The sequence below is a fragment of the Eurypyga helias genome, unplaced genomic scaffold, assembly GCF_000690775.1.
Source record: "Eurypyga helias isolate BGI_N326 unplaced genomic scaffold, ASM69077v1 scaffold2169, whole genome shotgun sequence".
Taxonomy (NCBI): domain Eukaryota; kingdom Metazoa; phylum Chordata; class Aves; order Eurypygiformes; family Eurypygidae; genus Eurypyga; species Eurypyga helias.
In genome coordinates, this window is record NW_010271177.1 from 171199 (window position 1) to 184836 (window position 13638).

The 13638-nt window shown below is 38.0% G+C and overlaps 1 protein-coding gene across 1 annotated transcript in view; it reads left to right on the plus strand.

Annotated features, from left to right (window-relative positions):
• LOC104514891 (titin-like) overlaps nt 1-13638 on the plus strand; it is a gene marked incomplete at its 3' end in the record, with an annotated part of 84317 nt that overhangs the window by 29863 nt on the left and 40816 nt on the right. Inside the window, exons 33-44 of the mRNA XM_010158695.1 lie at nt 75-335; nt 777-1040; nt 1133-1393; nt 1567-1827; nt 2269-2529; nt 2618-2759; nt 2849-3014; nt 3219-3450; nt 4057-4341; nt 4443-4568; nt 6623-6811; nt 11117-11173. Of these exons, the coding sequence (XP_010156997.1) occupies nt 75-335; nt 777-1040; nt 1133-1393; nt 1567-1827; nt 2269-2529; nt 2618-2759; nt 2849-3014; nt 3219-3450; nt 4057-4341; nt 4443-4568; nt 6623-6811; nt 11117-11173 (2505 nt within the window). The remainder of the gene's footprint in view (nt 1-74; nt 336-776; nt 1041-1132; nt 1394-1566; nt 1828-2268; nt 2530-2617; nt 2760-2848; nt 3015-3218; nt 3451-4056; nt 4342-4442; nt 4569-6622; nt 6812-11116; nt 11174-13638) is intronic.

Genomic DNA, 13638 nt, shown 5'->3' on the forward strand with positions numbered 1-13638 from the left:
TTTTCAAGTGGTTGCATTTCTGTATGCAGGAAAGTTGAACACCACCAAAAAAATGTGTTTTTGCTTCCCAACAGGTGGTGCCATTTCAAAGCCTCTCACTGACCTGACTGTGGCTGAGTCCCAGCCAGCTATTTTTGAATGTGAGGTGGCAAATCCTGAATCAGATGGCCAGTGGCTAAAAAATGGTAGACCATTACCTATGACAGATCAGTACCGTGCTGAATCTGATGGTGTAAAGAGAAAGCTCAATATCCCTGTTACGAAACTGGATGATATGGGTGAATATAGCTATGAAATAGCAAGCTCAAAGACATCTGCCAAACTGAAGGTTGAAGGTCAGTATTTTTTATAGATAACTGATGTCTTCAAGAGTCCGTCTAGCATCATTTACTGTCTTAGATCAGGCTCTAAGAAATTAATATATTTTTTGTTATTTTTAAAAATATTTTTATATTATGGTGCACTTTCTGAGGTAGCAAACTTTCTGTATTTTGAGGTCTTGCTATTTGGATTTTAGCATGGTATTTTAATAAAGCCACATTTTAATCAAGGTACTGGCTAGCAGGTAGAAATTTCCTCTTTTCTGGTTGTGTAGTGAACATATCAAATAACCTGTTTCTCATGGATGTTACAGGCAAATATTCCTTTTTGCATCCCACACAACTTTTGTGGAAACTGTATAAATCAATATATACATACTAGATTTTAAAATTAAGTACAACAATTCCATCAATTTAAATTTTTGTCTGTTTTGTCAACTTTTTTTTTTTTCTTAGCTGTTAAGATAAAGAAGACACTAAAGAACTTGACTGTGACGGAAACACAAGAGGCAGTTTTCAGTGTAGAACTAACCCATCCTGATGTGAAAGGAGCTCTGTGGATTAAAAATGGTGTTGAACTTGAATCAAATGACAAATACGAAATTTCAGTAAAAGGAACAGTTCACACACTGAAAATCAAACACTGTGTTGTCACTGATGAGTCTGTTTATAGTTTTAAGCTTGGAAAGATAGGAGCGAATGCCAGACTTCATGTGGAAAGTAAGTCAATTTGGTTTGAATATTTGTTTTACTCTGTTGTTTGAAATTCAAGTCAAACACGCTGCTGAATCTTGCTAACTTTTTTCCTCAAGCTGTCAAGATCATCAAAAAGCCAAAGGATGTGACTGCTTTGGAGAATGCTGTTGTTTCCTTTGAACTGAGTGTATCCCATGACACTGTACCAGTTCGATGGTTCCACAAAAATGTTGAGCTTAAACAAAGTGAGAAATACAAGATGATCTCTCAAAGAAAAGTTCACAAGCTTATGCTGCACAACATAACTCCTGCTGATGCTGGGGAATACACAGCTCTTGTTGGGCAAATAGAGTGTAAAGCAAAACTGTTTGTCGAAAGTAAGTATTGTTAGTTTGTAAGAAACGAATTCTATGAATTGCTACACCAACTCATATTGAACAACTTGAAGTAACACTTCATAGCCTGTTATCCTTGGATTTTTTCCAGTCTTCTACACATATTGACTTAAAAAAATTCCTTTCTTTTCTTTTGTCTTTTTTCCACCTCATAGCCATTCACATCACAAAGACTATGAAAAATATTGAGATCCCTGAGACCAAAACTGCCTCATTTCAATGTGAAGTTTCTCATTTTAATGTGCCTGCTGTCTGGTTGAAAAATGGTGTGGAGATTGAAATGAGTGAAAAGTTCAAAATAGTGGTCCAGGGTAAACTCCATCAGCTCAATATCATGAACACAAGCAGTGAAGATTCTGCAGAATACACATTTGTCTGTGGAAATGATAGAGTCAGTGCAACTCTGACCGTAAAACGTATGTAAAAATTAAATTAACCAGAATATTTTAGAGTTACCAAAAATAGAGTTTGTGTAATACATGCACTTAATGCAATTCAGACAAAACCAGCACTGTTGTAGAGAAATGATAAAATAAACCTAAACAACCTCAATTATATTTTTAAAAGAGACCTAGAAGCTGGGAACTTGAAAGTCAGATCCTGGATTTTCTGTTTAGGCCAACATGCCTAAATGCCAAGTCACCGTAGAAGACAGAATTTGGATTTCTATGTCATTCAGATGTTTTGGGATATTTAATTGTAGTATTGATTCTGGACATAGAGACTGATTATTTTACAAAAATTAGAATCTGTCTTAAACTATTTTAAACATCTTGGATCCAGTTAACGTGTTTAAAATAAAGCAAACAGAACAACAAATAAACAAACCCAAACCATGTCTATTTCTTTTCTTTTAGCCATCTTAATTACCTCCATGCTCAGAGATATCAATGCTGAAGAGAAAGATACAATAACATTCGAAGTTACTGTTAACTATGAAGGTATCTCATATAAATGGCTAAAGAATGGGGTAGAAATAAAATCGACCGATAAATGCCAGATACGAACAAAGAAGCTCACACACTCCCTTTCCATAAGGAATGTGCATTTTGGTGATGCTGCAGAATACACTTTTGTTGCTGGAAAAGCAGCTTCATCAGCCACTTTATATGTGGAAGGTATTTGCCTACTTGATTTGTATATTTTGTGATTTCTAGTGGCTTAAATAGCATCATGGTACTCATTCTACTTTTTTTGCTGCCCTAGCTCGTCACATTGAATTTAGGAAGCATATTAAAGACATCAAAGTTGTGGAGAAGAAAAGGGCTATTTTTGAATGTGAAATTTCAGAACCTGACATTCAGGTCCAGTGGATGAAGGATGGACAAGAACTCCAGATTGGTGACAGGTGAATGATTGCTTCTACACCATATTGACTTTTGTTGTGTATTTTCCGCCAGGAAATATCTTGTTCATTTTCTTTTCTGATGTCTTTAGGATGAAAATTCAGAGAGAGAAATATGTCCATCGTCTCATCATCCCTTCCACAAGAATGTCTGATGCTGGTCAGTACACTGTAGTAGCAGGTGGAAACACATCCAGTGCCAATTTGATAGTTGAAGGTCGTGATATTCGTATCAGAAGCGTCCGTAAAGATATTCAGGTAGGTCCTATACAGAAGAATAAATATTTCATAACTTTGACACTCAAAAAATAATGCAAAGAAAGAGCAAAAATACCTAACCAGCAAAAGTCCTAACACAAAAGTCTGTATTCATGATGTAAGGGCTTTCTTATAGGAAAAAGGAATGTGGGACTGTCTGTAAAAACAAATGTTATTTCTAATATTTATCCTACTTTCTCAAAGGTCATTCAAAGACAAAGAGCTGAAATTGAATTTGAAGTCAATGAAGATGACATTGAACCACAGTGGTACAAGGATGGTATTGAGATCAACTTCCAGTATGAGGAAAGATACAGCTATGTGGTGGAAAGAAGAGTTCACCGAATGACCATCTTTGAAACCACTTACTCTGATGCTGGAGAATATACTTTTGTTGCAGGACGGAATAGGAGTTCTGTTGTTCTCTATGTGAATGGTATGTGTCCCCACAAAAAATGCTTTGACTGTATTTATTATGTTGTGGTTTTCTGATTTCTATATAGCTTTTCTGGAATTCTACTTCTAAAAATAAACAAACAAATAAACAAAAATCCAAACAGAATCTTGTCTGGAACACTACCAAAATCCTCATGCACATGGATATTTCTTTCTCTACTGAAACAGCTGGCTAGCTCATGAAAATTCTATACCTGTTCTTTCCCCCACTGCACTTATTTAGACCAGGAAATTCTCAACTATGAACAAAACTGATTTGTTTGTATGGAGAAATACACCTTGCTAGAGGGATCAACCTAACAATTCTTGGACACATTTAAACAGAAAATACTTACACCAACACAGCTAATTACACTAAGGTACTTGCTGCTAGGTCATTCCCCTGAATCAAGGAAAAGAGCTGATTTTCATGTACTCATAATATTGAGAAAAACAGGATTAAAAAAAAAAAAAAACAACACACACAAAAGTTAATTCCTTGCTAATATTTTTGAAGCCTTGATAATATCAATAATGAGATCGATCTCTCTCTCTCTCTCTCTCTCTCTCTCTCTTCTCCCTTCTCTTTTCTTCTGCCAATTCGCAGCTCCAGAGCCACCCCAGATTATTCAGGAACTAGAGCCAACCACTGTGGAGTCTGGCAAACCAGCCCGCTTCTGTGCTATGATATCAGGCAAACCCCAGCCCAAAATTTCATGGTACAAAGATGATCAACAGCTTTCTCCAGGTTTCAAGTGCAAATTTCTTCATGATGCACAAGAATATACTCTATTGCTAATTGAAACTTTCCCTGAAGACGCAGCAGTGTACACCTGTGAAGCAAAAAATGATTACGGAGTTGCTACAACTTCAGCTTCACTTTCAGTTGAAAGTGAGTTTCCCATGCTCATAACAATGACTGTGAAATGAGATTGTCAACATGTGTGTAACCTTCTTCATCTTTAAAAATTACTTCTTTTTCCTACCCTTTAGTCCCAGAAGTTGTTTCTCCTGAGCTGGAAGTGCCAGTGTATCCACCTGCTGTCATCATACCACTACGTGATGCCGTTACATCCGAGGGACAGTCTGCTCGTTTTCAGTGCAGAGTTACAGGGACAGGTGGGTTTGACGAAATCCTGTAGATCTTTTAATCTCAAAATTTTTCATCTTGAACTCAGAAAAAATGCAACAGTATATATTCTGGGATCAGTCTTTTCCTAGAAGTATGGATATTTGACATATGCACACAGTAGTGTTACTCACTGACAACTATCGGCTAAGCAAGTCATATGTCATAGATGGCATCAGGCATGGAAGTTATAAACTGTCATAAACATTAAGTATTTCTAAAAAGAAGGTCTGTTTAAAAAAAATTGGTGTTTGGAAACTTCTCGGCGTTTCAAATACTAACTGTTGTTGGAAAACAGTGAGTAAAACAGTTTCAAAACACAGAGTATCATGGCGGAAAAGCATTGTCATGTTAAATACACATGAAGTTTCTGATAACATAGACTGTCATGTCAATTAACTAAACCAGCAGATTGAAACTTTGCCTCAGCCTTTATCCCAATATGCATAAGTATATCACTCTGCAGACAATAAACTGCAATTACATCCTTTTTACTGTCATAGAAATGTGTTAGCTTATTGTGTTTTTCAGTGTAGATTTTAAGTGTAGATGTTTGCTAGTTTTAGTTACATACAATATCATTCTAAAATTAAAACAGTTCTTTCCAAATTAACATAAAACCAAATAAAACTACTTTTCTTCACTTCAATATATGGCCTTAAGTATGACTACTAATAAAATATTCATATGGTACACTGCAAAATAAGATCCAGTTCCAATTCTAAAGAATTTACCATTATTTAAAGATAAATACAAGTCCAAATTCAAAAATAATCCTGAGAGATAGCTGTTTAAAAAGCCACATAAAATTGGTAATATACATATATATTACTTGAAATCAAACTCCAAACTTTTTTTAACAAGCTTTACAAGAAATCTGATGCTGCTCTAGAAATGGTGCTAAAACACAGAAAAGGTATGTTGAAGAGACTGGTCTGCCCTTTGCAAAGCACACTAATATAATCTTTTCTACAAAACTGCATTTATGTGAATGTGGAAGCTGCATTTACAGCTCAGGGCATAAGGATCCTATCATATAACCACGGAATCATAGAATTTTTTAGGTTGGAAAAAACCCTTTAAGATCATCATATCCAACCATAAACCTAGCACTGCCTCATCCACCATAAAGCCATGTCCCTAAGTGCCACATCTACATGACTTTCAAATACCTCCTGGGATGGTGACCCAACCACTTCCCTGGGCAGCCTTTTCCAATGCCTGATAACCCCTTTGATGGAGAAATTTTTCTTCTTGGATATTTCTGTGATTGAATACTGTATCCAAATGGATTTGCATACACCTCACTGGCGTTGTAAAAACTTTTATATTAGGTTAGGTAATACATGGTTGCAAATACAGTTAACGGTACACACCATGCAGCTGGCTATTGAAAACACTGTCTCTTTCTTCTGATGATGGTAATAGGACAATATTTGTGTGAAAACATTTGATTCATGTGATGGTATAGTGCCAGGTGGAGAGGCAAGGTTAAAGTAATTCAGCCCTCTCCCAAGTCTACAAAAATCTGTATAAATGGTGTAACACAACATTCTGTGTAGCAATTTTACAAATATACGAAGACAGGATCTTTCTTCAGAAATATGAGGTGCAAAACTTATAATATTTGAACTAAAAGGAGGCAAGGCACTGTCCTTAGTAAAAAGATATTCCCTTTTTTAATTTCTTTAACCTTATTATCTTGACCTAGTGATTTTATAGTCTGAGGCTTTCTCTGATTTTATTAGCAGAAAAATATTTTTAAACTTATACATTAAGAGGAGAAAGGAAAATTTATTTTTACTCAGGAATATAGCAGCACCAGAATCACTTTTACAATATAAATATTTTCAATGCAGAAATCAAAACTTAAAGCAAAATGTACGCCACTTTCCACTGTTCACACATTACCAAAGTAATAAAAGGCACATTTAAACTTAAAAAAATTAATATTTCTAACAGATATAAATATAAAATATAGTGTTTACTTACTAGCCTAACATCATACTTACACATCTTTTTCTTCTTTATATTGTTTGAGCAGATCTGAAAGTCTCTTGGTACAGTAAAGAGAGAGAGATCAAGCCATCACGTTTTTTCAGAATGACTCAGTTTGAAGACACTTACCAGCTGGAGATTGCTGAAGCTTATCCAGAGGATGAAGGAATCTATACTTTTGTGGCTAGCAATTCTGTAGGCCAAGTGACAAGCACTGCTACCTTGAAGTTAGAAGGTACAGTGTGCAATTAAAGATGATGTCTTGTTTAGGTCATGTTCCAATACTAATCTTAATATGCACTGATGATTATATGTGAGTCGTCTGTCATGTTGTCCTTTAACTCAATTAATTGCTACCATTTATAATGCCCACAGTATACATTTATGTCTCCAAAATATAGGTCATGCACAGGAAAACTTATGTTACAATTTTTCAATGTTCCATGCAGCTCACTTTTTCATTCTCTCCGGGATTAGAATCTGTTGTGCACCAAACATGCTAGAAACCTTCTTTGTCATGGAAGTTCTTTGCATTCACATTCTTTGATTTGACAGTGAGAAGAATCTAGTAAGAGTTTTTGTACAAAAATTAATTACTTTTAAAGTGTTGGAAAACGTTAAATAGAGGTATGTATCAGGTACTTGGGGAGCTGAAACAAAATAGTTTACATTCATATGAATTGATGAAACATGGACCAAAGTTTTAGAGCAAAAATATTGTCTGGAGAATTTGCTATTTAAGTTCTATATTGTCCTTGATATTAATTAAACATAAAAATTTTGTTTTCTTTTTTTTGCCACAGATTTTATAAATGATGAATTAGAATAATCATACTGTTAAGTTGAAAGTTGGAAAGAAATCTTGAATGAGAGAGAAAATTTATTGTAGTGTAGGGTAAGAAATTAAAAGTTGGCATGCTTCTTTTCAGGAATTAAAAAAGTTGAAGAAGTTACATCAGAGTCCCATGGGCATGTTTCTTCATCTGTTTCACTTAAGGAAGAGTCTATTGACCAAAGGCCAATCTTTATCCAGCCTATTTCAAGCTGCAGTGTATGCAGCGGGGAATCAGTCAGATTTCAAGCTAGAGTCTCTGGCATGCCCAAGCCAAAAATCCAGTGGTTTCATAATCAACAGCTCATGTTACCAGCAAAAGACTTAGTTTTCCACTTTGATGAGTCTACAGGCACAGCTATACTGATTATAGTAGATGCTTTCTTAGAGCATGCTGGCCAATACTTTTGCAAGGCAAGAAATAGTGCTGGAGAAACAACTTGTACAGCTACACTTACAGTGACTGCAGAAGGTAAAGCCCCATTTTTACTTCAAAGGGATTCAGTTTGTTGTATACCACACTTCTACACTGTACTAATGTTCTTTCCTTGTTTCACACCTTTTCTTTACGAGCTAACATTATCAGTACCTACACTCTTAACCCAGCCACACTCATTTCTTCTGTTTAAGCTGTAACATTCAGAAATTTGCAAATGTGTATCTTGATATAGGTCAAGAATAGAATCACTTTACTGAAGTCATTCAGATTTATAAAACAAGTAATTAAGTGATGTTTATAGCATCAGCTCAGGTATTTTGCGCTATCCTTGGGTGGTGAGGGCAGGAAGGGGAAGAAAATACCTCCTTAAAATTTCCATAATAAGTTTCCAATACTAAAATGTGCAACATCAGTGAAAGAAGGGAAAACCATCAACTGTGTATCAACTGCATGACTAGCTTAGGTGTCAATTGTCACTCATATATGTTAATGGATAATCTCTGTGTTGAGAACATAGTGCATCTGGCATGCTGAATTTTCAAATGAAGATCATTTATTTCCATATTCCATGCTGTATGATTTTGTTCAGAGCATGGCCCAGTAAAGTTCTTTAGATACTAATATTGTTATTTTTGTTACTTGATTACACAGTGCAAGCCCTAGATAGGCAAAGTTCTGGGAAAGATGTAAAAGAGTCTGTCCGGTCACAGGCTATATCAGAACTTCATGTTGCTCCTCTCACAAAGAAGAACATTAAAACTTACCAAAAAGAATTTAAATCAGTTCAACAACCGTCACAGGAATTGGGTGTACAGGTTTTTGAAAGTGTATCCGAATGTTTGACCATGAAGGCTACATCAGTTGAAGAAATGCAAGCCAGGCACACAACAATCCTTTCCCAAACATCTCAGAGCACCAGGATCAATATGACCACTGCTCAGGAAACGAAAGATGTCCCTCCAAAGATTCTCTTGCAACTCAGAGACTTAACTGTGAAATGTGGTGACACCGCTCAGTTTGTATGTGTCTTAGAAAATGAATTCTTCTCCGAGTTTCTTTGGGCCCATGAAGGTGAAAGGATAGAAGTGTCTGAAAGATTGAAGATATCACAAAATGGAAGTGTCCTACTGCTCACAATCCTAAATGTCCAGCTGACAGATCAAGGACTGTACAGTTGTACTGTATATAATGATTATGGAGGGACAACAACTGCTGCAATACTAACAGTTGAAGGTGGTTATCTGACTTTTAACATTATGACTTACCTTTGCAATTTCATTATCACTGCTTACAGCTCACTCGTACTTCCTTTATTGTCAGTTTTTAATGGGAAAAGCTCTAGTAATACTGCTTTGGAGATTTTTCCTCCACATTTACAGCTCTATTCATAAGTGACATGTGCAGTACTGGGAAGTTGGTATTGTAACTTCATGCCTCTTCCCGCAGATATCTGAGGCTTTTTATTCCTCATATACCCAGTGATATGCAGTGAGATGTAATGAAAAGCACGCTGGTAGGAATTTTTGCATTTTGGGAATTGCTGAAGCTGGTGTTTAGGGAAGATAAGAATGTCAGATAAACAACATTGAACTAGATACCTGACAATTTCAAACTCTATGGGTCCAACTTGTTTCCAGTAAATCTAAGGTTTCGATCCCAAGGTTGGCAATATAAGTCATTGTACTTGAAAAGGTTAATGGGTGCAAATATTTTATTACTGAACTAATGAATTGTTTTCTACCCTTCACTGTCCCGCAGATATAAATATTTATTTTTGCTAAGACTTCTTTCACTGCTTCCTGCCAACAGTGCATTAAAATATCAGTAGTGTTACTGATAGTAAAGACCCAAAAATGTATTATCACCACACTGGACAGGCAATACTATTTTTGCTGAGCTCTAAGGAATCAAGAGCAGAAAAATAAAATTTATAATAGGAAGCATATGACCCTGTTGATTTGGCTCTACATATCAAAGTTTCTTTCTTCACTCCTGGGCTGTTCAAAGTGCTTTACATAGTCTTTTGCTGCTACATTGTAAATTGAGAATCTCAATTAAAAGTAAAAATGTGCTTGAATTAAGCATTACAGACCAAGTCTTGGTCCTACGAATGTTCCAATAGCTTAACAAGTACCTAGAATTAGTTAGCAGGAATAGAGCTCTTAAATGTGTAATTACTCATGTTTAATAGTATTGTTGTTGCACTAATATGCTGGACGTTCTTTCAATACTAATTATTGGGGTTTTCCCCTCTAAATATAAGGATATTTTCTATTCCTGCAAAACAACTGACCTAATCCTTTTCCTAACTTTATTCTTACCTAGCAAAAGAAGCACAAGCCAAAGCAGTAACAAAAATTACCCTTGAATCAGATACTAAAAGCTTTAAAGCAGCCAAAATTTGTCAGTTTAAAGCATCTGAAGTTAAGCAAGAATCTTCCATGAAAACCTCGAGCTTGTTTGTATCTACATCCCAAAGACCATATGAAACAGAGAGGCAAAGAAACAGAGTCTGCTATCCTGATGTTGTGCCCTGTGAAGACATCACAGAAACAGATGCCGAAGCACCAGAGTTTCTTGAGACTCTGCCTTCAGAAACCACTGTAAAAGAAGGAGATGATGTGTTACTCTTTTGTATAATGAAGGGTGTGCCTACACCTTGCGTGGTCTGGCTGTGCAATCAGCTAATAGTTGAGGAGTCTGCACTGTGTTCCCTAAAACATGATGGGCCAATGTGCAGTTTAAGATTGTTGAAAGTTGGTCAGAACCACAGGGGTATATACAAGTGCAGGATAGTTAATCCTGCAGGACAAGCCGAGTGCAGCACCCATCTGAGAGTGACAGGTTGGCAACTGCATGTTCCTTCCAACTATCAATTCCTCGTGCATAACATCATTGCATTCCAGTACATTCATTCCCTGGGAGGTGATAAAGAACGAGAAGCATTTCATTAGTCTGTGGATTGTTGAATGTTTTCTTCAGGGACGTAAGGCATGATAAAGGCATGTTACATTAGAAACTTCCCCTCACCCTGCAAAAAAAGGAAAGCAAACCTTACAGAAAAGTGTACATTGCAAACAAGTTTGAAAGCATCTGATTACTCTGTTTTCAAAATTTTTCCAGTGTTTGAATTCTTTAGCATGCATTTATGTGTATGTATGTGTGAATTTCTGTATAGTTGCAAGACAGATTAGATGTTTTTACTACATAAAGTGTTGATTGGTATATTTAGCAACTATAACTCAAAAATCTTTTTCTTTTTATTCTAGCTCCTGAAAAAATTATTCATGAGAAACTAGAGGAAGAGATTGAAATGGAAGTAAAAGGTACAGTCACCAATGATGTTACACTGAATAATTAGTACCAGTAATTAGTAACATTGTGAAAAGCTTTTATCTGCTTACATGTAGTGTCTGATGGAGAAAGAAAGACACACTTTAAAGCATATTGGAACATGTTGCATGTTTGTTTTGATATGCAAAGGGTTACCTGCATTATAAGGTTATTTAAGTTTTAAAATACGTTTAAAACTTGAAATTTATAATTTTGCAGCCTTTTTCTTAACTTTTACTTTTACTTCGTGCTTTGCAGCTGTTCACAGAGCTTTTATTTGTTCCATTTCCTTTTGAATGCATGGAATAGTTTACTTCAGAAGGAAGTTATGCAAATCTTAATCATATTCTTTTCAAACAAGTTAGCAATCTAACATTAATTGGTTCAATGGACACTGTCGGTTGGATGGATGAAGTATACTAGAAAGCATTTGTTGTTTAGGATATGTAAAAGCTACACATTCCCATTGATACCTTGCATTGTTTTACATACATTAATTCATCAGTATACATCTCTTACCCTGGCTTGCAGATAGCATACATGGTTCATGTTGCTTGCTTTTTTCCCTGTGCATAACACTGTGAAGTTAGTGGCTGTATTAGTTCGAATAAACGCCTTCTCATTTCATGTTACCTAATTACTTACTTTTAAAAACTATCTTTCAAAATATTTTTTTTTTCAATTGTTTGAACATTTAATCTACAAACAGAAGGGTCAGAAAGGGCGTTTATTCTACTGTCTGCAAGTCAGGTAAGATTTTCTTCTTTGCCACCCAAAGACACACAGCTTTTCCAGGCAGCAAAAACATACACGCAGAAGAACGTGTTATTTTGAAATTAATTTTTGCTTGTTCAAGAAGAAATTTCCACAGTCTGAAGAAAGAACAAACAAGGAACGATTTTCGTGTCAATCTTTAAAACAGAGCAAGGCGTTGCGTTTATTCGAACAAATATGGTGAGTGAATTACTTTTTTTTTTTTCCTGGGTGTGTGATGAAATCTGTTGCATGCCAATTTTTTATTTCAATATATTGCTATTTCATTTTTTTCAATCAGATGGCAGACAGAGTGTGGCATGTAGTAACCCAGTCTCTTTCTCTTGCAGAGCAGCACGGCAAGGTGAACCTCGAAGATTCTGAGACAGCAGCGGTGCTGGCTTGCACCCAGAACCGTAAACCCACCTTCACACAGAGCCTCAAGTGTAGGTCTGTTTTGGAGGGGGACCCTGCACTCTTCCAGTGCAAGCTGGTGGCATGCCCAGCACCCCACATGGCCTGGTTTCACAACAACCGGCCAGTCCACCAGGACTGCCGCAAGGTGATCCGCACTGAAAGTGAGGAGCACACACACCATGCCAGCCTGGAGGTGCAGGATGTGCGGGAGTATGATGCTGGTAGTTACAGGGTATTTGCCATTAACAGTGAAGGCTCAGCTGAGTCCACTGCCTCGCTGCTGGTGGCACGCAGGCGGGAGCAGCAGGGCTTGGGTTTCTTAGGGAAAGCAAAGTGTTTGCAGGAGCGCTGGGAGTGTCTGCTGCAGCAGCGGCAGGAGGACCGGCTGCGGGTGGTGCTCCGCTGCACTGGCTCACCCTTTGACAAGGGGCAGGAGGCAAAGCAGTTGCTTGGGGACGTCTCCCCAGCCCGGGGCATGGTACGAACCATCCATTTCCAGAGGTTGCCATTGGTGGGACCTCACCGTCCAGGGTTGGCGTGTGGTAGGAAGCACAGCAGCACAGTGGCAGATGCTGAGGAGCTGCTGGATGAGGAGATCCGTTGGAAGCTGCAGCGCCTACGAGAGGCAAAGAAGGCAGCGCTGAAAAAGAAGCAGGAATCTCTCATGACCATGCCCCAGGAGGGCCCTTTTGGGAAGCCCAGCCCACCTGAGGGAGCTGCCACGATGGATGGCTCAGACCCCCGTGCGGTGCAGGTAGTGAAGGAGTACCACAGGCCCAAAGCCGCAGGGGAGAGATGGCAGATGCCATCTGAAGGACTCCTGGAGCCCTGCCCGCCCCTCTTTGTCCAGGAGATCAAGCCCCAGGAAGCTGTTGAGGGGAACAGATGCACCTTCTCCTGCCTCTTCCATGGCCGCCCACAGCCCACAGTCACTTGGTACAACAACAACAAGCCTGTGGGGCGCATCCAGGGAACTGCTGTTCACACGACAGAGTGCTGCTCTACATTGACCTTCCCATCCCTGCTCCCACAGCATGGCGGCACCATCACCTGTGTGATCTTCAGCCCGCTGGGCACAGTCAGCACCTCAGCTGCACTCCATGTGAGGAGGCGGGTGCCAGCTTACGAGGCCAGAAATAAGGAGGAGGAAGAGGAAGTGAAGAAAAAGGAGAAGGAGAAAGAGGAGGAGAAGGTGAAGGAGAAAGAAGAAGGGGAGAAAGAGAAGAAGGAGGAGAAAGTGGTGGAGGAGGAGGAGGAAGTAGTCAGCCTGGCCTTTGCAGCAGAGCAG